At 37.8% G+C, this 21064-nt stretch overlaps 1 protein-coding gene across 1 annotated transcript in view; it reads right to left on the reverse strand.

The window, feature by feature from the left end:
* LOC127448480 (receptor tyrosine-protein kinase erbB-4-like) overlaps positions 1-21064 on the reverse strand; it is a 555442-nt gene that overhangs the window by 301270 nt on the left and 233108 nt on the right. Inside the window, exon 2 of the mRNA XM_051711045.1 lies at positions 2633-2784. Within this exon, the coding sequence (XP_051567005.1) occupies positions 2633-2784 (152 nt within the window). The remainder of the gene's footprint in view (positions 1-2632; positions 2785-21064) is intronic.

The raw sequence follows: 21064 nt of genomic DNA on the forward strand, positions 1-21064 counted from the left end.
GTGAAATATCCCTTTAAAGAAATGAACTCTTGAATGCATTCTAACCTTTGCTTTGCGAGAGAAATTTTGAAATTTAAGAGGCTAGAATCACAGTTATTCATAACATGGAGCGTTTAATTCATCAGCCCTGAAGGCACAAGAAGATGAACTCTGTTTACCACTAAAGCTACTCTTGCTGGGTTTGGAAGTGGCCATCAATCTCTGGCTATCTTTAAAAAGAAACCATCAGTTTCAATCACCCAAGAGATGGCAAGTCAACTACTGAAAATATTTCTCTTCTCCTTTGTCTTGTCTCTTCAAGGTGAAGTTTTCCCCTACTGACATGAGGACTCTGGGGGAGCATGTTATTAATGTTCTTTAAAATAATACAAATCCTACCAAAAATACACATCGTTGTTCTCAATTAACATCTTCAATTAACCTGTGCAAATGGGTTGCCTCTACATGGAAGAGCTCACTGGCCTACAAAGATGGTAGTCATTTTCAAATGGTTAGATTCATGTCGTGTCTATGATGCCCTATAGAGCGGGGAAATAAAACTTGGAGTAGAATTGTTTTTAGATTATTGTCTAAGCACAAAGTGTGTTCGTCCCCCCCAGCCATCATCCTGTTGAGCCTGTGCAATAACACAACTCAGTTTATCTGCAATTACATTGATACCAGAAATCGCATCAAACAATTACCACTGCAGGAGGCCAATGGTTGCATTGCACTCTCATAGAGTTTTCCTGATCTGCGGAGTGATGTTGTGTGCTTTACACGGTGGGAAGAGGCAGAGTTTTGGGCTCATCCAAAATAAATTCCTAAATATTTTGTAATGTAAAAACAAATACTCCTCTAAGAAGACATTAATTGATCTAGAATGCCATCTTCAAGAGTGGACAACCAGGTGCCTACAGGCAACCCTGTCAAAAAGTCCCCACCAGGTTACAGTATGTCCCCACCAGGCTTCTAAGTTAACCGGTAAAAGTTCCTAGGTCAAGTTTCTTCACCAGAAAGACCAGCTTGGACCAAAACAACAATTTTCTGGAAATTCAGTTTATATAGAGCTGTATGCATCTCAGCTAAAATCTCTCATACCCCCTTAAATCAATTTAAATAAATTAAAATTAGTTTGGACTTAAAGGAATATTCCGGGTTCAATACAAGCTAAACTCAATCAACAGTATTTGTGGCATAATGTTGATTACCACAAACTTATTTTTGACTCATTCCTCCTTTTCTTAAATGTATTTAATGTTACAGTGAGACACTTACTATGGAAGCAAATGGGGCCAATTTTTTTTTAGGGTTTTGAGGCAGAAATGTGAAGCTAACAATTTTATAAAAGCACTTACATTAATTCTTCTGTTAAAACTCATGTATTATTTGAGCTGTTAAGTTGTTTGAATTGTAATTTTTTCAGTCGTTTTAGGGTTTGTTGACATTATATTGGGAACTAAATTGTAAAATTGGCTATAACTGTGCACAGAAAAGGTTAGTAAGCGATTTTATCACACTAAAATGATGTTTACACGCATATCCTTTATGTCTTGTGGCTATAATTTTGAAAATGTTAGTATTTTAACATGAAAAAAATTGGCCCACATCACTGCAACCCAGATTTTTGCTTTTTTTTTTTTTTTTTAAGAAAAGGAGGGTCAAGACAAAATAAAATTTTGTAGTAATCAACATGATGACACAAATGCTGTTTATTGAGCTTAACTTGTTTTGAACCAGGAATATTCCTTTAAGTATGGGATCAGGATAAACAGCTAGTCGTCAATGAGTTTTCAAGGCAGTTCAGGAGGGCTCATCTGCCCGGTCTGAACTCGCACTAGACACACAATATGTTCACCTATGCTGTCCCATAAGAAAAGATCCCTGACCATTCTCTGATCACACAATATCCTCATCATGACAGCACCAGCCATATTGTGGAAGATGGGGCTATTGAGACTAAAAAAGGTGAGCAGGGAGGTCATAAGCCATTTCATTCTCCCATTCTGCTCACTCTTTTATCTTCTTTCTAGCTTAGGAGGAAGGTTCATGTAGTGTGGTTTTCCTTTATTCTATAAAACACTTTATTGATGTCAAACTTCTTTATCGGATTGGCATGACAATAGAGTTAACACAAAAACTGGAACAGGAGCTCTCAGTGGAAGGGGCTATGCAAGGCAAATCGAACCATGTACCAACTAGTATGTGATGAGATGAAGTGATAAGTGAAAAAGCCATCTATTTCATGTTTTCCAAGGTTTTCTTTTTCCTAACTAGCCACAACCATGACAAGCCATAAGTAGACATAATGTAAGTTGCTTGGTTTGTACTTTTGCGGCATCATGCAGGGAAGCCCTGCCCAAATGAAATCTCACTGGTCCAAAATCTTACCCCACATAGCTGTACATTAAACATCAAATATGTTTTAATGTGCTGTGATTTGCCTAGTCACACCGCAGTTTCACATTCAGTTTGGACAGACATATCACTTGTCTCTGGATACTGCCTAGTTAGGACATGGTGTATTATAGTGTTGCTTAAGTACCATCATAAGTGACAGCTTGAAAACCAGACTTTCAAGTGGGATGTTGTCCGGACACTTCTGAAAACACAAAATGGCAAAGAAAATTTGAGAGGTCATGTAAGCACTTACCCTGAGAAAGGACAGGTCACGGCTTCGATCGATGCTAGTGATCTCAAGGTTGCCCATCACCACCTCGCAGTTCTCGTAGTATTTGCGAAGGGTCCGATACTGCTGGTCGAGGTCTGACAGAGTACTCAGTTTGTTCTCTGTGCCAGTGCATACTACAGAGAGAGACATAAAGAAGGAAAGAGAACAATTACATCCTGATGTTTCAAAAAACAGACGGCAGGTTCCTCTGTGACAACTTACCTCATATAGTTTGACAGCATGCCCCAAGATTGGGTAAAAGTTCAATGTGTGTTCAATAAACTGTACCTTTTTGTGGGAATGTTCAGTTTTTTTGCAGCTAAGACTTACAGTGCCCATGTAGAACTTAAAGACTTTCAAAAATGAAATATTCACTGGAGTAAAAAAGGTGACAGCTAGAACTGTTTTCCATTAAACTTATTGGAGTTCATTTCACAGTCATATATTTGTCAGAGTAATGCAAAAGTAGGCTGTGATATTATTGGTTATTATTACATGGCTCTCTGAAATACTTGATTCTGATTGATCAATCACAATATATACATGTACACACACACACACACACACACACACACACACACACACATATATATATATATATATTTCATACAGTATATATAATGTTCATCTTGAGAAGAACAAGATGAACAGAAACTGTTTAGGTCAGGTGTTAGGCCTGGGAGCTTTCAAAAACCATTATACTGTAATACCAACATACTATTTGAGTTAAGGAGATTGGTTAAGGAGGGATGTGCTGTCGTGGAGTCTTCGCCACTGCCATCCACCAGGGGAGCAGCCGTGGCCGTCTGCCTGGGGACGCTGCTGGCCGCCAAGAGCTGGAGGAACCGTCCGCCAGGGGCCAGAGGACTCGCTGCCGTCCGCCGGGGGAGGAGCGAGCTGGCGTCCGCCAGAGGGCGGAGAAGCAGTTGAGGACCGGGCAACAGCCCGTCCGGGAGACGGCGAGCAAGTTCTTCTCTCTCTCCAATCTCTCTCTGTGTGTCTCCGCTTGCCCTTTCCCTCTCCCCACGCCTCCCCTCGTCTCTCCCCCTGGGTTCACAGGAGCCAGGGTGGGCCACTGGCTGACAGAACGTCTGGAAGGGCAGCGTCTCCCCCCTGGAGATGGGGGGGAGTTAGTCAGACCGGTGGCACCCCGGCCTGAATCAGGAGGAGGAGGAGTGTGACGAGGAGGAGGGCATGGCCGGGTCGTGATGGACCACGGCCGGTGCTGAATCAGCTGATCAGCGGGAGAGCGAGATAAGGAGCAGCTGGAGATGCCGGTTCAAGAAAGAGAGAGAGAGACGCATGTGGCCGCATTGCATGTGTGTCTGTGTCCTTATGTTTTATGTTGATTTAAGTTAATTTATGCATTAAAAATTTATGTATATTGTTCAGCTGGTTCCTGCCTCCTCCTTGCCCGTCCTTAGACTGTTACAGTGGTGCTGAAACCTGGGAAGGAGGAGGGATGTGCTGTCACGGAGTCCTCGCCACTTCCGTCCACCAAAGGAGCAGCTTTGGCTGTCTGCATGGGGACGGAGGGGTCGCTGCTGTCCGCCGAAAAAGGGGAGGAGTGGTTCTGTCCACCAGGGGCCGGAGGACTCGCTGTCATCTGCCGGGGGAGGAGCAAGCTGGCATCCACCAGAGGGTGGAGGAGTGGTTGAGGACCGGGCGACAGCGCGTCCGGGAGCCGGCGAACAAGTTTTTCTCTCTCTCCTCTCTCTCTCTCTCTGTTGCTCTGCCTCGCTCTTTCCCTCTCACCTTTCCCTCCCCTCATCTCTCCCAGGGCTCCAGAAAGACAGGGAAGACCTGCTGGTAGGCACGGCTGGAAAGGCAACACCCCTTCCAAGAAGGGAGGAGAGTGCGTCATGCCGGGGGTTTCCCCGACCTGAGTCGGGTGATGGAGGAGTGTGATGAGGAGGAGGGCAGGGCCGGGCCGTTAAGACACATGGCCGGCCCTGAATCGGGCTAATCAGCTGGGAGGGGGATAAAGATGAAACAGAGGCACCAGTTTGAGAAAGAGAGAAGCACACGACCACGCTGCACGTTTGTTTATGTTGGTTTTAAGTTTACCATTAAACTTTATGTTTACTGTTCAGCCAGTTCCTGCCTCCTCCTTGCCCATCTTTTAACTGTTACAGAGATATTGTGAAGGGAGTTTGATTGTTATAAACAGTTCTTGCACGCTCGGGGGCTCTGGTGTGAGATTTTAAAAGTGAATTATGGAATATAATCCCTTGAAGAGAGATAATCCAATACCATCTGACAGCTAACATACTTCAAAAATCCAGCCAGCACCAGAGGTTTGAGGGAGGCAAAATGTACTGTACTCTATTCAAATATGTTTTATCATTAGCTTCAAACTATCACAAGCCATTACAAACCCATATTAATTTCTTTCTTCCAGGGAACAGAAGTTTTGGTAGAAGTTAAGGAGAAGTTTAGAATCTTGTTAGAATTTGAATTTGGCTAAAAGGGGTATCTTAGAAGGCAGCAAAAACCTTTTGGAAAAGCCTTCATGTCAAAGAATGCATTCTGCCACATTTTTTGAGTATGTGAGAAAAAACATTATTCGCTTCTACTTTTATTTCTTTAGAACCCAATAGGAGGCATTATTTCTCTTGAAGCAAAGAACAAACTTCGAAAAGTACCTGAGTTGAAACTCCACAGTAAGAGAACAGAACATGAACCTTGATTATTTTTAGTTTTCACTCACTTTTGCAGACAAATGGTGTGTGCAGAATACAAATCCACAACAATAAATAAATGCTTGAAGCAAATTATTAAAAAACACATGATTATATATATATATATATATATATATATATATATATATATATATATGATACAGTTTCTATCGTCCTTTAAACATAAAATGTTATTAGACTGAAAACATTTTAGTTGTGAAAAATTTTATTTACTTTATTATGAATTAATTTCCTTACTACGGCAACTTATTCAATCCAACCAAATGTCTAATGTGTTTAATCAAAGAAATAAAATACTCTCTTGCCTTACTCACTCACAGATGCACAAACAAAACTGTTTATCATCCCCCTCCTAGTTCTAACTCCTACCGGCCTTGCATTTGTCAGGGAGGTGTGAGTGTATACGACATGACCAGAATACGTGAAATATGAAAGATGCCCTTAGAACAATGTCTGAAGAGAGGGAGATGTAGCCAATGTGAATTTAAACAGCTTCTCAACGATTGTTTCCTTGAGTCCCAGGAAGAGAATGAGATGTAAGTTAAAGGAATGGCTCACTCAAAAAGGGGACTTCTGTCATTATTTACTCACCCTCATGTCGTTCTGAACATGTATGCTGTTATTTATTTATTTATTTATTTTCCTGTGGAACATAAAAAGAGAATTTTTGAAGAATGCAAACGCTTCTCTTTTCCAAACAATAACAGTTTTTAGTCACCACGGCTTCCAAGCTCCAAAAAACAAAAAACAAAAAACAAAAAAAAAAAAGACAAAAAGGCACCATAAAAGAAATCCAAATATTGTGCATACAGCTAGTTAGTGCACTATATTCCGGTTGAATATTGGTCTGTTTTTCACAAAGCTATCATATGACTTCAGAGGACTTGGAATATAGTGGATGCAATGTATGAGCAACAAATGATTCTTAAAAGGTGCGTTTTTTTGTCCTTTTAAGAGCTTAAAAGTCATAGTCAATCTGAATTGTTTTTTTTTTTTTTTTGGAGAACTATTCATTTAATGAAAGAAAGACAGAAGGAAAATAGTTCATGCACATGAGGAAGGCTCACTCAAATTCCCTCTTTGTTTTCCATCACAGATCTATGAGACTTCCACAAAGAGCTAACCATTCTGGGTGAGATGCACGCGATTGACCCCATAAAACCTTCTACAAACTGTTGTTGATATCTAGTTTGACAAGGGACCATAATATTTGTCAAAACACAAACAAAATATCATTTTTATTCCATTTGGGTTTCAAATCACAACTGTTAATAACAAACTTGGCATAAACCTCCATTCTCATCAATCTCGGCTCCGCTCTTTTTTATTTACAAATATTCTCAGTGGAATTAAATACATCTATCCTGCATTCCTCTATTAGTCAATTCATTTTATTAGTATTGCACAAAATGACTTCGTCAATGAAGAGTGGGGTTTATCGAACATCAGTATAAGTGAGTCTCTAAGGCTCATTGGACCCACAGCAATGGCAGAAAATATCATGCCATTAACCAGAAACGTATCGAACTAAATAAAGTTGCAAATGTCACTTCCTAAAGTAAACATCGTCAGTGCATCAGTTTAGAGGACATGAGCTGATTGGGGGATTAAAGGGGATGCTTACACAGGAAAGTGGACAGTGTGATCTGTGCAGCCAGTGCAAACATTCTTCACTGGTCCAGTCAAGTTTGGTTGTGTGGTTGATGATAGCACCCTTCGCCTGTTAAGAGGGCATCTGGTGAAGGACTAAATGGTAATAATGACAGTCATGATTGAATCTCTGCGTGACAGTGCTACGGTCCAGTAACCGTGTCCTCTACCATCCCGGTCACTATCTATGGGTTTGCCTGCTCCATATGGGACTGACAGATATTAGCATTATAAACACTTTGGCAGGACGACTCAACTGACTGCGCACCAGGGCTTTGTGCCACACTTTAAAGTTGCCCGTGAGGTCAGGACATGGTGACATTAACAATTTATTCGACAAAAGGTTGTGCACCTATAAGGTTTATTGCTCCCTAAAACACTTGAAGATAAAATTTATCAAGTAAATGTCTCATGAAACGATCAGGAAAATAGATAAAATCCAATAAACCAGGGGGTTTGGTTTAAACTGAGTTAAAACTTTTTAAACTATATTGCCTTTAAATACTTGAATTTCACTGTTTTAAGAGTATATTACAACAAATATTGTCACTGTCTGATGGAAAACAAATTAAGAGAATGGAAAAACTATTTTTCTCAAAAACAATCTTTTAAAATGAATCGAAAATAACATAATTAGTCACCTTTAGCACCATAAATAGAAATCTAGCATTACACATCTATTAGTGAACTGTTCGATATTTTAATTGGACTTGCATGGATTTTTGTTAGGGAATGTGGACATACACAGTTTTCTTATCATGGGTTCCAATGGCGCATGTTCAGTTACTGGCTCGAATCTAACTGTTCGTGTTCCCAGAACTCAGTTGGTAGGTTATCGATTGCTAGATAATATATTTTTGGATATAATCTGAGCTTTCACTTACTATTTTAGATCTAAATCAGTTTTCTGACTAGGGGTTGAGTGGACAGTTCGGTTTTGAGATGCGTTTTCCATGTCCAACGCATATATTGCCTGTCAGAATTAGCTTTCACTCACGGTTTCGCAAATATGGAAATCTGGCAACCCTATATGGCTGGTATTGTCAACTTTTTAAAGCCACCTGACATTGTGTGTGCATGAATGGCTTTGGTTGTCAGGGAAATCACAGAGCCAGCGTGATGTCAGCAGTCTCTTCACTACACTTCAGCCGGACAGCTGAGGTAAATTAGTTGACTCTTCAAAACATAAGGGCGAGACATACGCGGTTTTGATGGACACTTCTCAAGGCCAGTGAAGATACTTGTTAAACAGAGACCCTGATTAAACATCTTTTCATTGGTCATTTTGATGCACAACTCAAACAGTAGGAAGAGGTAATTCGGCATATTCTGTCTATGGTAAAAATTCTAAATTTCCAAAAGTGGAAATATCTGATTTTCATTGGAGAGCGACGATATATTAGTTCACCCAGAAATGTAAAAAAATTTAATCCGTTTACTAATCCTCATGTTGTTTCAACCCTGTACTGAATGACTTTCTTTCTTCTGTGGAAAACAAATGCTGAGTTTTAAAGAATATATATGCCAATCTTTTTTCATATATATTCCAAGTCTTCTGAAGTTATAAATAACTTTGTGTTATTGTAAATAAATAATTAAATAAATAAACTTAAAGGAATTTTTAGGGTCCAATACAAGTTAAAGAGATAGTTCCATTGTAAGTGCCTCACCGTAACATCGTTTTTTTTTTTTTTTTTTTTTTTTTTTTTTTTAAGAAAAGGAAGGACAAGTTAAAATTAATTTTCTTTGGTAATCAACATTATGCAACAAATGCTGTCGATTAAGCTTAAAGGGATAGTTCACCCAACAATTAAAATTCTCTCATCATTTACTCACACTCATGCCATCCCAGATGTGTATTTGTTTCTTTCATCTGCTGAACACAAACAAAGATTTTGAGGAGAATGTTTCAGCTCTGTGGGTCCATACAATACAAGTGAATGGGTGCCAAAATTTTGAAGCTCCAAAAATCCCATTGCACCCATTCACTTGCATTGTATGAACCTACAGAGCTGAAATATTGTTCTAAAAATCATCATTTGTGTTCTGCATAAGAAAGAAAGTTACATGAGGGACTCACATGAGGGTGAGTAAATGATGAGAGAATTTTAATTGTTGGGTGAACTATCCCTTTAAGCTCAATCCACAGCATTTGTTTTTTTTTTTAGGCTTTTCCTTGTGTGCTGAATATGTGGACCTTAAATCTCATCCTATAAAATGATGCAGAGAGAAAGGTTATTTACATTTACCATAATCCATTAAAATTAATCTGATTTAACTGTTATGTCCTGTATTGATTATAGTGCATAGGTAAAGCAAAATGATTAATTTTATAAGCGATGGGAACAGTAATACATTAATACAAGAAGGTTTGGTCAGTCAAGCTGAACCTCCAATTAAATCTGAAAACAGTAAGGCAGTCATCATCATTCACTAACTTGTTAACTTAAATCTTTATTTATTTATTTATTTATTAATTTTATTTATTTATTTTTTTTTTACAAATTCTGACTATTTTTGCATTCAATGCATTTATTTTGCAGGAAAATCTGTGCAATTCTGGAGAATAGATTTAAACTATTTTAAAGGGTAAAATGTTTAAAACAAAACTGATACAGTATTCCTGTAGTTCCTGTAGTTCAAATGTTGCTAACAATGCCATGGGCGCCATGTGAATACATGTACTGATAAAATGTATATCTTACATTACAATACATTGAAAGTCACTTTGGATAAAAGTGTCTACCAAGTACATAAATGAGATAACGGTAACTGAAAGCATGATCAGAATTAGCTAAAAGATCTAATGAATGTGTATGTAAGGGGTGAGAGGTGTGTGGGACTTTATATTCTGCAGAAATCTGCGTGTGTAGATAAGGTGTAGATTGGCTGATTTACAGTTTTGTACTATAAAGTGGTTACATGCATTTCACAGTACAGAGTACACTTTTTTCCACCCCTTTACACAATCTTTTTCAACATGCAGCTTGACACACTAGTTTATCTCTCTTCCAAAATGCACCAAAATCACCAAAACACATCAAGCATTCACACCCAGTGAGATCACAGTCACTCATAACACAGTCACATTAAAATACTAAAACGCCTACTGGTACCATTACAAGATCATTACAAGTATCTTTATATAAAACAAAAACCTTACAAAGATGGCCTCTTTTGAATAAATGGTAACACAACTGATTCAAAACTTACTGATACTAAATTGATTGTTAACACAAACCACCCAGCCTCACCAGAAGAGATCTAATGCCGCTTTTCCACCATCGGGTTGAACAGTTCTCATCGCAAATCCGTACCGCTCCGTACCAATCTGGGCCAGTTGGCACGGTTAAGGTTTCTTTTTCCACTGTGGTACATAAAAGATCTGTCTATTGGGGATGCCGTGAGAGGAAAACATTGGAGCGAGTGCAGCGCACTGTGATGGATGATCCCATTTACCAGTTTTTAGGACTGCTTTTTCCCCTGATTTTACTTTGTTAACAAACAGCAAAGACATGGACCATGTTGAAAAAAGGAAAGGAACAAGAAAAAGGCACGAGGTTTACCGTTATATGCTGAGGGCTTTTGTTTACCACCGGACAGGAACATGCAGAAAGTTAAATGTTCCCAGACAAGATAAAAAGTTATTGACAAAATTCTATATAAGTATTATATGAAACTAGTAAATGAGAATATACTGATGTATTTTTAGTTTTAATGAGCTAGTAATCTACTTCCCTGATGCAAAAGACATGTAGAAAAATAAATGTAGTGTACACTACTAGTTAAACCATCATAATAAAATCATGAAGATTCACTAAACGAGTCGCCATGTACTAAAGCCATCCCACCAGCACTGTTGAGAATGGTTGAGTATGGTTAGCTAACCGTTCCAAGAATTCCGTGCCGAGAAAGGTTTATAATCGTGCCGTGCTGAACCGTGCTCCAGTGGAAATGCTACGGTAACCATTCTGTACCATGCTCAGAACCGTTCAGCCCGATGGTGGAAAAGTGGCTTAAGTCAGTGTTTCTCAACTGGTGGGTCACAACCCAAAAGTGGGTCGCAGGTCTATTCGGACTGGGTTGCAGACAGCAGGGAAAGAACAATGCCATGGTTCTCCCTTTGAAGATTTTTCAGCAGCCGCCCAAGTGATAGCCTATTTAGGACTGCCGAGGTAAATTTAATGATAATCTCTCATTCAGCTAAAGGCTTCTCATCTGCACTGCAATATTTTCACTACGCGATTAAAGCTTTCGCGTGAGTGTAACAGAACCAGCTCACGCTAATGATCTGCTCTGATCTCTGGCGCACGCATGTGCAACAACCGAGCTTCCCTCGATATTGCAGTGGGCAGACCTAAAAACTGATGTGACCCATTTAAATTCTAGTGAAACTTTTCTGGTTTAAAGTGTTACGGATGAAGTCAAGTCAAACCTCTCAAACAGCAGGCAGCCCCAACATGCCAAACAGCAACACTGTGCTATGCGCTATTTTATTTTACATGTCATCATCACCTTTATAAAATTGTTTCATGATTTTTCATTAGTAAAAACTGTTATATTTTGACAAAATGTTATAGTTTCATATGAAATAATCTATAGATAGAATCTATTAGACCTCATATTTACAGTATATCAACAGTGGCAGTTGTAGTTAAAGTTTCAAAATGTGTTTCAGAAAGTTTTTTTTTTTTTCATAAATACTATAATTTATTATTATTATTACAATATTACTATTATTTAAGACTAGCTACACTGGCCTAACCATGGTAGCCAAATGAAGAGACTTTCCTCCTGTGTAATATGTATGTGTTTGAATGATGTTTGAAACTAGGAAATAAATGTAATAGTGGGCTCATATAAATAAATATTCTCTTAAATTATTAAAAGGGGAGAGAAAACTTCATTTTGCTTTTGTTTTTGACATCAACAACAAAAATAATGTCACTTGATGCATGCCCTTATACATTAAATACAGGTTATGTTTTTATTATGGTGGGTCGTCACTTGATTTCCAATGTAAAATCTGGGTCCCAAAGCAAAACCAGTTGAGAACCACTGACATAACTGACATCCTCTGAACCCTTGCTAGCGTTTTACCTGTGACAGGTTTCTCAGGTGAGAGAGCAAGATATGGGGGATAATCTGATATGATGTGTTTATCAGTGTAAACTCTCTCCATGGGGTCCACACACACTTCACCCCAAGGGAAGATGCCATATTGCTGATTAAACCCTACCAGCAGGATATCTATGATAGACAACTTCCTTTCAGGATTCTGTATACCGTAGATGAATGGATGGTGAGAAAGACTTAAGGACAAGCTGCAAACCCTGAGGCACAGGGAGCGTTTTAGCTATGGAAAGGCCTGTATTCCCATCCTCCCATCTCACAGAGGCCTGAATCCAATTTTTAGTGATGGTGATCGAGCCATAAATCCATGTCATTCACTAATAGCCAGAATATTTATTATCACAGGCCCATCACATAGAGGCCATGACCAAAGGCATTTAATTTGCTGCTGTATGGCAGCTCTCACAGTTTCAGAGCACTGGGTCATTGGCAATTAGAGAGTCCAGGAAATGTGCTGACAGCTGTTGGGAACTCCGCTGCAAAAGGTTGGTTGGCTGTCTTTGTGTCTGAAGCCTGTTTCACACTGGTTACTTTATTTGCAGTGCCCATCTAGTGGTGCTGCTGCCGAATCGTTTGTGCAAGAAGTTTCAGTGCTGACCTTTTTTTTCTTTTTGCTGCAAGCGGCATGCCAAACTCAATTTAAAATCAGTTTAAAATGCATTATAAACTTATTTCAATAAAATATTTTGAAATACAGGCTTTACAAAGCATAAAAAATACTGTCACAAACGGCTCACTAATTATTTGAAACAAAGACATCTTGTCAGAGGCTTGATGTAAGTTCACTACACAGTTACAGGCACACAAACAGCATTTTCTATTCAGTAAATCTCACTGAATCCTAACAGATTAAAGCAGTTAATAGTTTAAAGTGACTTACAGGGCATTCAAAGTATATCTTTTATCAGTTTGTTACTCTATCGCTTACTTGATTACTGAGGTTTGTTACTGCCACAATAATGCAAAAACGCACATAAAAGCAAAACCAGACTGCAATGTGCTGGTCAAGCGCTCACATCTGTGCACTGGCATAAAGTATGTTTCTGGCCTGTGTGTGTATACATGACACAAGCCTGCTGCTGCAGTTATGCTGCTACTTTGCTTCAGCACAGCTTGTATGCGCTGTGGCCTTAGGAGCCTAAGGAGCACTTTTTCTATTTTCTTCTCTCTCAGGCTGCTCTATCTTTGCAGGCATCAGACAGGTGTGACTGAAACCCTTCCTAATGGTTTTACAGCACATTTATGGCAGCAGTGCCCCCACCATCAATTACTCCCCTGCCTGGTCGGAGTGTGCCAGTGTATCCTTCATTCAGGAGGCCGTCTTGTTCCTTCAAGTGGCTTACGGAATAAATCTTCATCTCATATGTGAACAGTACTCATTAATTACACCGGCATGAGCTTCCAGCTCCTCCCCCCTCTTCCGTTTATGTCATTAAAAGAGAGGGGAAGGATTTTTCCAGTATGTTTTATTTATTTATTTATTTTTAGGAATTGTCTGTACATCCTCAGCTGGAACGGAAAGGGACATTTTATACTACAGGAGGAGAGCTCTGGTGTGCATGCATGTGTTTGTGTACGTGTGTTATGTGGGACTGATAAAGAGAAGGCTGGTAGGGAATGAATAAATGGCCCGTCAATGACTCCTTGGCTTTGAAATAGGTTAGTTGCTCCCCAGTCCCAGAACTGCCACTGCAGAAAATATCTCAATGAAAATAAATCTCAGGATCTCATATTGAAAAACTGTTGAGCATTGACAAATTTGGTACAAGAGATAATTATTTGAAGTGAAAACATCTAATTGTAGATAACAACTAGATCTTTACATTTTCTAAAAAAAAATTTGTCCTGCTGGCCCATGCTAAACTCATTGCCACAATGTTCCACAATGCTCTGGATGTCTGCCAGGGCATTGCTACGTGGTTGGTAAGGTCATCTGAGTGCTTGTTAGTGTGTTCCTATGCAGTTGCTGGGATGTTCTGGGCTGCATTTCCCAAAAGGATCACAAGCTTCAGTTGATCATAGAGACCACTGAGCCAATTTCTATGATCAATTTAGGCTCATGATGCTTTGGGAAACACAATTCTGGGTTGTTGCTAGGAGGTTGCTTGTTCCCTGTCATTCAGACCTTGACTAAAGTGTTTCTAGCAAGCCAGTCCACAAGTGGCCATATTTAGAACACTCCCGGGAGGCTATTTCCAGTCATGACAGTGCAGCTAATATCTACTTTAATGTGGGAACACGAAATCTCAAAAACAGTTGATCAAAGAGCATATTTCAAATCAGCAGGGCAGTATCTGACAACGCTGTTATCATAAATTGTGCTTCTTTACCTCAGATTATGCTAAAAAAGCCATTTTCCCAGCTTGTATAGCTGAAGCGCATGTGCATTTTTGAGATGATCGACAGGTGATATCTGTATCTAAAAGGTGATTGGCTCTTTTACCTGTAAGGCGGGACTTACTTTCTACATCCGTTGACCATTGGGCGCTAGAGCTTCTTGGTTGGGAGTTCCAATTTCTCCCATTCATTTTAATAGAATTGGCCCATCTCTGCGAAATTGTCTCTGCCTTGATGTTGCTAGCGACATCCTTTACCAGCTGAGCTAGGAACACATATTCTTTAGATATTTCTTAGAAAATCACTTATAAAATCTACTTCAAAAACCACATGTTCTGAGGTATCAATTTCAGTAGAACAAACTTTTTCTTTTTCTTTTTTTCTTTTTTGCCTTGCAGACGAAAAATGGGCATGGAAATTTAAAAGATATTGAAAGTGTTGTGCCCCTGTAGCTTAAAGGTTCACTCAGTAGTTTTTTCCCAATTTAAAAAAGTTTTAATACTAAATAAATTAATTGTAATTTTGAAACATATGTATAAAATTATGACCACTTACATGAGATGAGGACTCTAGTCATATCAGTAACCTTATAAAAGCTCTTTTATCCTACATGGTGCAGGGGCACCCTCATGGGGGCTGACATTTTAGAATCACATGACCAGCTGAATGCTACTTGCTTAATCTCTTGTTATTGGACATTTTCACTCTTGGATTAAATTAATCATGGCTGATTGTGAAAAGTGAATTTCTACAACGGCATCTGTAACTTGAAAACTATTGATTTTGAATGATGCTGCTACCACACCACTAGGTGTCACTGTAAGTCCAAGATGACACAAACAAAAAGTTACTGAGTGCACCTTTAATTGGTAGAGCATGGGGCTAGTATGGGCTACCAATGTAAAGGTAGTATATTTGATTTACAGGGAACACGCAACCACCTAGCAAACATCCAGAACGTCCTTGCAACTGCATAGAAACAAGAAATCACAGCACGGGAAGTAATAGTAACAGTTATGATTGTCTTGTGCAAGCACCACTTGCTTCTTTGAAAGGCCTCCTTATGTCTGTGGTGCCTTCAAAATTAGCTTTTTATGTAGCATCTCCCAGATCATTAAGTCATGCACAAACACTTGTGTTACCACAGCAATGGGTGAGCTGTGAGAGGTAACACTAATCTCTGTGATCTATCACTGTAGACCACTCATGACAGGGTCTGCTGTTCTCCTCTTTTCTCTCTTAATCTGTTTTACAGCTTGCAAAATAGGGTTCTGACCACAGAACATTTATCTACCTTTCCGACACTCATTTTTCTTCTGTTTTCCTTCTACATGGACGTGTGGATGACATCATCTGCAGAAAAGAATTAGCAGTCTACATCTCTATTATAAGTTCCAACAAGAAATTTGTACACAATTATTACACAAGGTGCAAACATTCATTGATGCTCAAGAAGACAACACACTACTATATGCATACTATATGTAAATATCTGTAATGTAGATTCTGAAAAGCAGTACTAAATTATAAATAAATAAATAAATATTTTTTATTTGTATAAATTATGAAAGAGGTGTGAACATTTATAGAGACAAAAGGGAATGCAAACTTATCTTTTCAACTATATATACTGTTTATTAAACCTTCGATGAATAGGTTATCAGCTGACTTCCTTTTCTTTGGCTTTCTATCTTGTTTCTGAATAGCAATCTAAATTGAGAAAATCTGTGATTTGGCTACTAAAAACAGCCATTGGGCTCCTTAATGTTTCAGATTAGTTATTCAGCTCCTAAGTAATTTTTTTTTAGTCTGGAGCCCTGGTAACCTCACAATGCCTTCTGAAACCTGAAATAATTCTGAAACTATTTAAAATGTGACCTGGAATTGAAACCAATTTAAACCCAATGGGATTTATTCCTTCTTTCAAAACACTTTCTTTGAGTGGTTTTCAATTAAAAATTTTCCAAAAACATCAATGTAACAAAATGAAACAAATTTTTTTAATTCCATAACATAAGGTAAAAACTGCAATACTTTGCAATATTAATTTCCTCCCCACCTCTATGAGCCAGTGGGACTAAATACACAACTGCAGTACCAGACAATGACTGAAATATTCTAGAATCTGCATACTCCAATTTTTCCTGTGTGTTCTTTAATGGAAGGCGGAAAATGAATGAATTATTCCAGCAGACATCACAATCTGCCAGAAGGGCTATTTTGTACCATAGCCACAAGTGTTACGTGTGAGAGACATAATAACAGATGGGTAGGGGGTTACGCAAACATATTAATGAAAGTGGGACTGCATTGGTATCCCTGACCTCTTCCATCATGAACACGCAAAGAGGCTTGTATGTAGGAGGGTAGCTGCCTGCAAGCGAAGAAAATTAACCCATCTGCAAGACTTCACATGCCTGAGCACTGCTTATTCTAGCTGAATGTTGTTTGTTTCCGTTTAATTTGTGGAAGCCTGTCTTGCTCATTACGCCTTGAATCAATTGTAATTTGTTTTACTGCAGAGCAGAAAAATTTACATTGCAAGCAGTTGACATTTAAAAATACAAACACTTAGCCAGTGCAATCACGGCAAGAACTTTCGAATTCAGCCGAAGGAGCAATCTACACTTACATTAGGGGAGGGCACAAATTCAACTAGTGATATAATATATATTCAGTGTGTTGCAGGGTTGGCTGTCTGATGAAGAGCTGGGCCAAGGGCATGAACTATCAAAGCTATCGAGGGAAAATATTGCTCCTATAGATTCCTCAGTCCCCACTCATCCAGCTCTGGGTTTTTTTTTTTTAAGTCTAAACTGGCCCTTCAGAAACTGATCCTTAAATTGTGTTCTACCTGACATTACAGTATGCCAAGCAAAACAGGGGTCTGATCACAGAAATTTTCTCTTTCTCCCTCATGCTTATTTAAACTACTTCACCTCAACATTGACTTGCGGACAGGCTTGGGGAGTAACAGATTACTTGTAACGGAGTTAGGCAATCAGGATACAAAAATTAGGCACATAAAAAACATTAAAAAGTTTTAATTTTTTACAAAAAAAAAAAAAAGTGAATTTTCCTGACATAAAGTGATACAGACAGTTGTTTGTTTAGAGTGAGAGATGGTTTAGATCAGGAGCTAGGTTTAGATGCACGTTCTCTTTGGGCTCAGGTTGCAAATGCATATTATTGGCCAGGACGTCCTGTATGTTGTTCCGTTCCATATTGAAGCTGAAAAATTTACCCCTCCCCCAAGTAAACAGTACTTAAACCTTCATCATTTAAGAAAAAAAAGTTTTGAATACAACAAGAATACAAAAAAAAAAAAACAACTGAAAAAATACCCCTGGAAAACCTGCTATGACTTTCTTTCCTTTTTCACCTGTCATGATTTTGCATCCCTGATCATTATTAACAAATCCAGACTGTACACATAAATACCAAATTAATTGAAAATGTGTTTTAAAGTTCTTAGGAAAGAAAGTTCAATGAATAATTTACCTGATTTTGATAAATTATTGTTGAGAACAGTTCAACTGTCTGGGTGAGGGAGACATTCTGGCAAATGTAACATGTTCAACACTTATAGGAATTAGGAATAAGTAATTGAAAAGACACACTAAATGTTTAATCTGGTTTGGTCTATTCTTTAAAACTAGCTTTTTTTTTTTTTGGGAATCAAAACTTTTTCCCCCTTTAAAATCCTCCTTAAACATAAACATAAACATAGAAATCAGCCATAAACTGTTAGCTGGTGCTGTTTGACTGGATCATGAGCAAACGGAGGAAAGACACTCTCCAGCATTTAATTATGACAATACTAACGATGATGATGATGCTAACGTGTGATCTACCTATTGAATACAGTCTGAAGTTAATGAATAGTACAAATTATAATTGCCTATGTTAGAATTACACTTTGCAGTGTTTTTGAATCTGAGGTTTATCCTGTCAGATTTAGTTTAATTTTAACCAATACATAATTCAGTGCATCTTTTCTGATTATATTTGCTTTATGAGAAAATTTCTTTTTCTGTAGCAGACAGAGAACTCACTTGATTTCTTTAAAAATACTGAGTTGTTCAACATTAACAGCTCATTTTCTGTTTTCTTGGTAGGGTGCAGTGAACATGTTTCTTTACCTTAGATAACAGCTACAACAGTACTCATAATATTACTCAAACATGTTCTGTTTGGATTCAAGGCATAATTTAAAGTTTTAGAGATCATATTGATTTTATCTTGACTTTATTTACATATGTGCCAATTACTTGTGGTAATCCAAAAGTAATTAAAAATAATCTAATTACATTAATTTCATATTGCTGAAATTGGATTGTTACTCATTACATTTATTGTTAAGTAATCAGTAATATGTTACAGATTACATTGAAAAGTAACCCTCCCAACCCTGCTTGTGGATGACATCATCTGCAGGAAAGAATTAGCATCTGCAGGAAAGAACATCTCTATTGTATTAAGTTCCCATAAAAAAAAAAAAAAAATCATGTGTATCTAGTAAATAATAATTGTTTAGTGTTTCAACAAAATGCCAAAAAACTGCCTCGGCAAACCTTCTGCCACCATTCCCTATTTTTATTGCTGTCAGATTACATGTGAAATATTTGGTTGGTTTTATGTTTTTATTTATTTATTTAGACCCTATAAAGGCCTGTTAAAGCCTGTACATCATCAACATGTCATTAATTTTCCAAAAAACATATTGTACACAATATACTGCATGTCTATTGCCTCCTTTAAGAATATTTAAACATCATTTTATTGCATACCCACCACAATAAGAGTTTCCATACTTATATTAAATAAATGTAATGAAATAAATTAAATAACCAAAACATGTATTTTCACTAATATATATATATATATATATATATATATATATACACACACACACACACACACACACTGGCACCAAAAGTTTGGAATAATGTACAGATTTTGCTCTTATGGAAAGAAGTTGGTACTTTTATTCACCAAAGTGGCATTCAGCTAATCATAATGTGTAGTCAGGACATTAATAACATGAAAAATTACTACTACAATTTGAAAAAAAAAAAAAAAAAAAATCATTAAACTACTTCAAAGAGTTCTCATCAAAAAATCCTCCACGTACTGCAATGACAGCTTTGCAGATCCTTGGCATTCTAGCTGTCAGTCTGTCTATATTCTCAGGTGAAATTTCACCCCACGCTTCCTGTAGCACTTTCCATAGATGTGGCTGCTTTGTCGGGCACTTCTCACGCACCTTACAGTCTAGCTGATCCCACAAAAGCTCAATGGGGTTAAGATCCATAAACCTCTTTTCCAATTATCTGTTGTCCAATGTCTGTGTTTCTTTGCCCACTCTAACCTTTTATTTTTGTTTTTCTGTTTCAAAAGTGGCTTTTTCTTTGCAATTCTTCCCATAAGCCCTGCACCCCTGAGTCTTCTCTTTACTGCTGTACATGAAACTGGTGTTGAGAGGGTAGAATTCAATGAAGCTGTCAGCTGAGGACTTGTGAGGCGTCTATTTCTCAAACTAGACACTATGATGTACTTATCTTCTTGTTTAGTTGTATATCTGGCCTTCCACATGTCTTTTTGTCCTTGTTAGAGCCAGTTATCTTTTGTCTTTGAAGATTGTAGTGTACACATTTGTATGAAATCTTTTTTTTTTTTTTTTTTTTTTTTGCAATTTCAAGCATTGTATAGCCTTCATTCTTCAAACAATGATTGACTGATGAGTTTCTAGAGAAAGCTGTTTCTTTTTTGCCATTTTTGACCAAATATTGAACTTAAGACATGCCAGTCTATTGCATACTGTGACAACTCAAAAACAAACACAATGTTAAGCTTAATTTAACGAACCAAATAGCTTTCAACTGTGTTTGATATAATGGCAAGTGATTTTATAGTACCAAATTAGCAATTTAGCATGATTACTCAAGGATAAGGTGTTGGAGTGATGGCTGCTGGAAATGGGGCCTGTCTAGATATGATCAAAAATGACTGTTTTCAAATAGTGTTGGTGCTGTTTTTAACATCAGTAATGTCCTGACTATACTTTGTGATCAGTTGAATGACACTTTGGTGAATTAAAGTACCAATTTCCTTCCGAAACAGCAAAATCTGTACATTATTCCAAACTTTTGGCCGCCAGTGTATGTACATATATATATATATATATATATATATATATATATATATATATATATATATATATATATATATTTTTTATTTATTTCTTTTTTTTTTTCATATGTCTGGCTTTGCAGGGTTAATGTAATACATTTACAGGCCAACATAACAGTCTGAGGTAATAGCTCTAGAAATTAATGTCACACTTAAAATAAGGACAGCGCCATGGAGGAAATATGAATATGTTGTTATTGTTTAAAAGTGTTCATTGCCACAACAACACAAAGTAGCAGCAGGTTTAAGCAATTATAAACTGTCCTTTGTATGTGTTGAATTGGAGATATGCTAATTTGACATGTTATTAAAGTCGAACCAAAATATCCCTGCCGAACATACTCAGGCACATCCCTCCCTTTCACACTCAGCCTTGATCTTGAATTACAGTCTGACTGTG

Source organism: Myxocyprinus asiaticus, chromosome 11 (genome assembly GCF_019703515.2).
Source record: "Myxocyprinus asiaticus isolate MX2 ecotype Aquarium Trade chromosome 11, UBuf_Myxa_2, whole genome shotgun sequence".
Taxonomy (NCBI): domain Eukaryota; kingdom Metazoa; phylum Chordata; class Actinopteri; order Cypriniformes; family Catostomidae; genus Myxocyprinus; species Myxocyprinus asiaticus.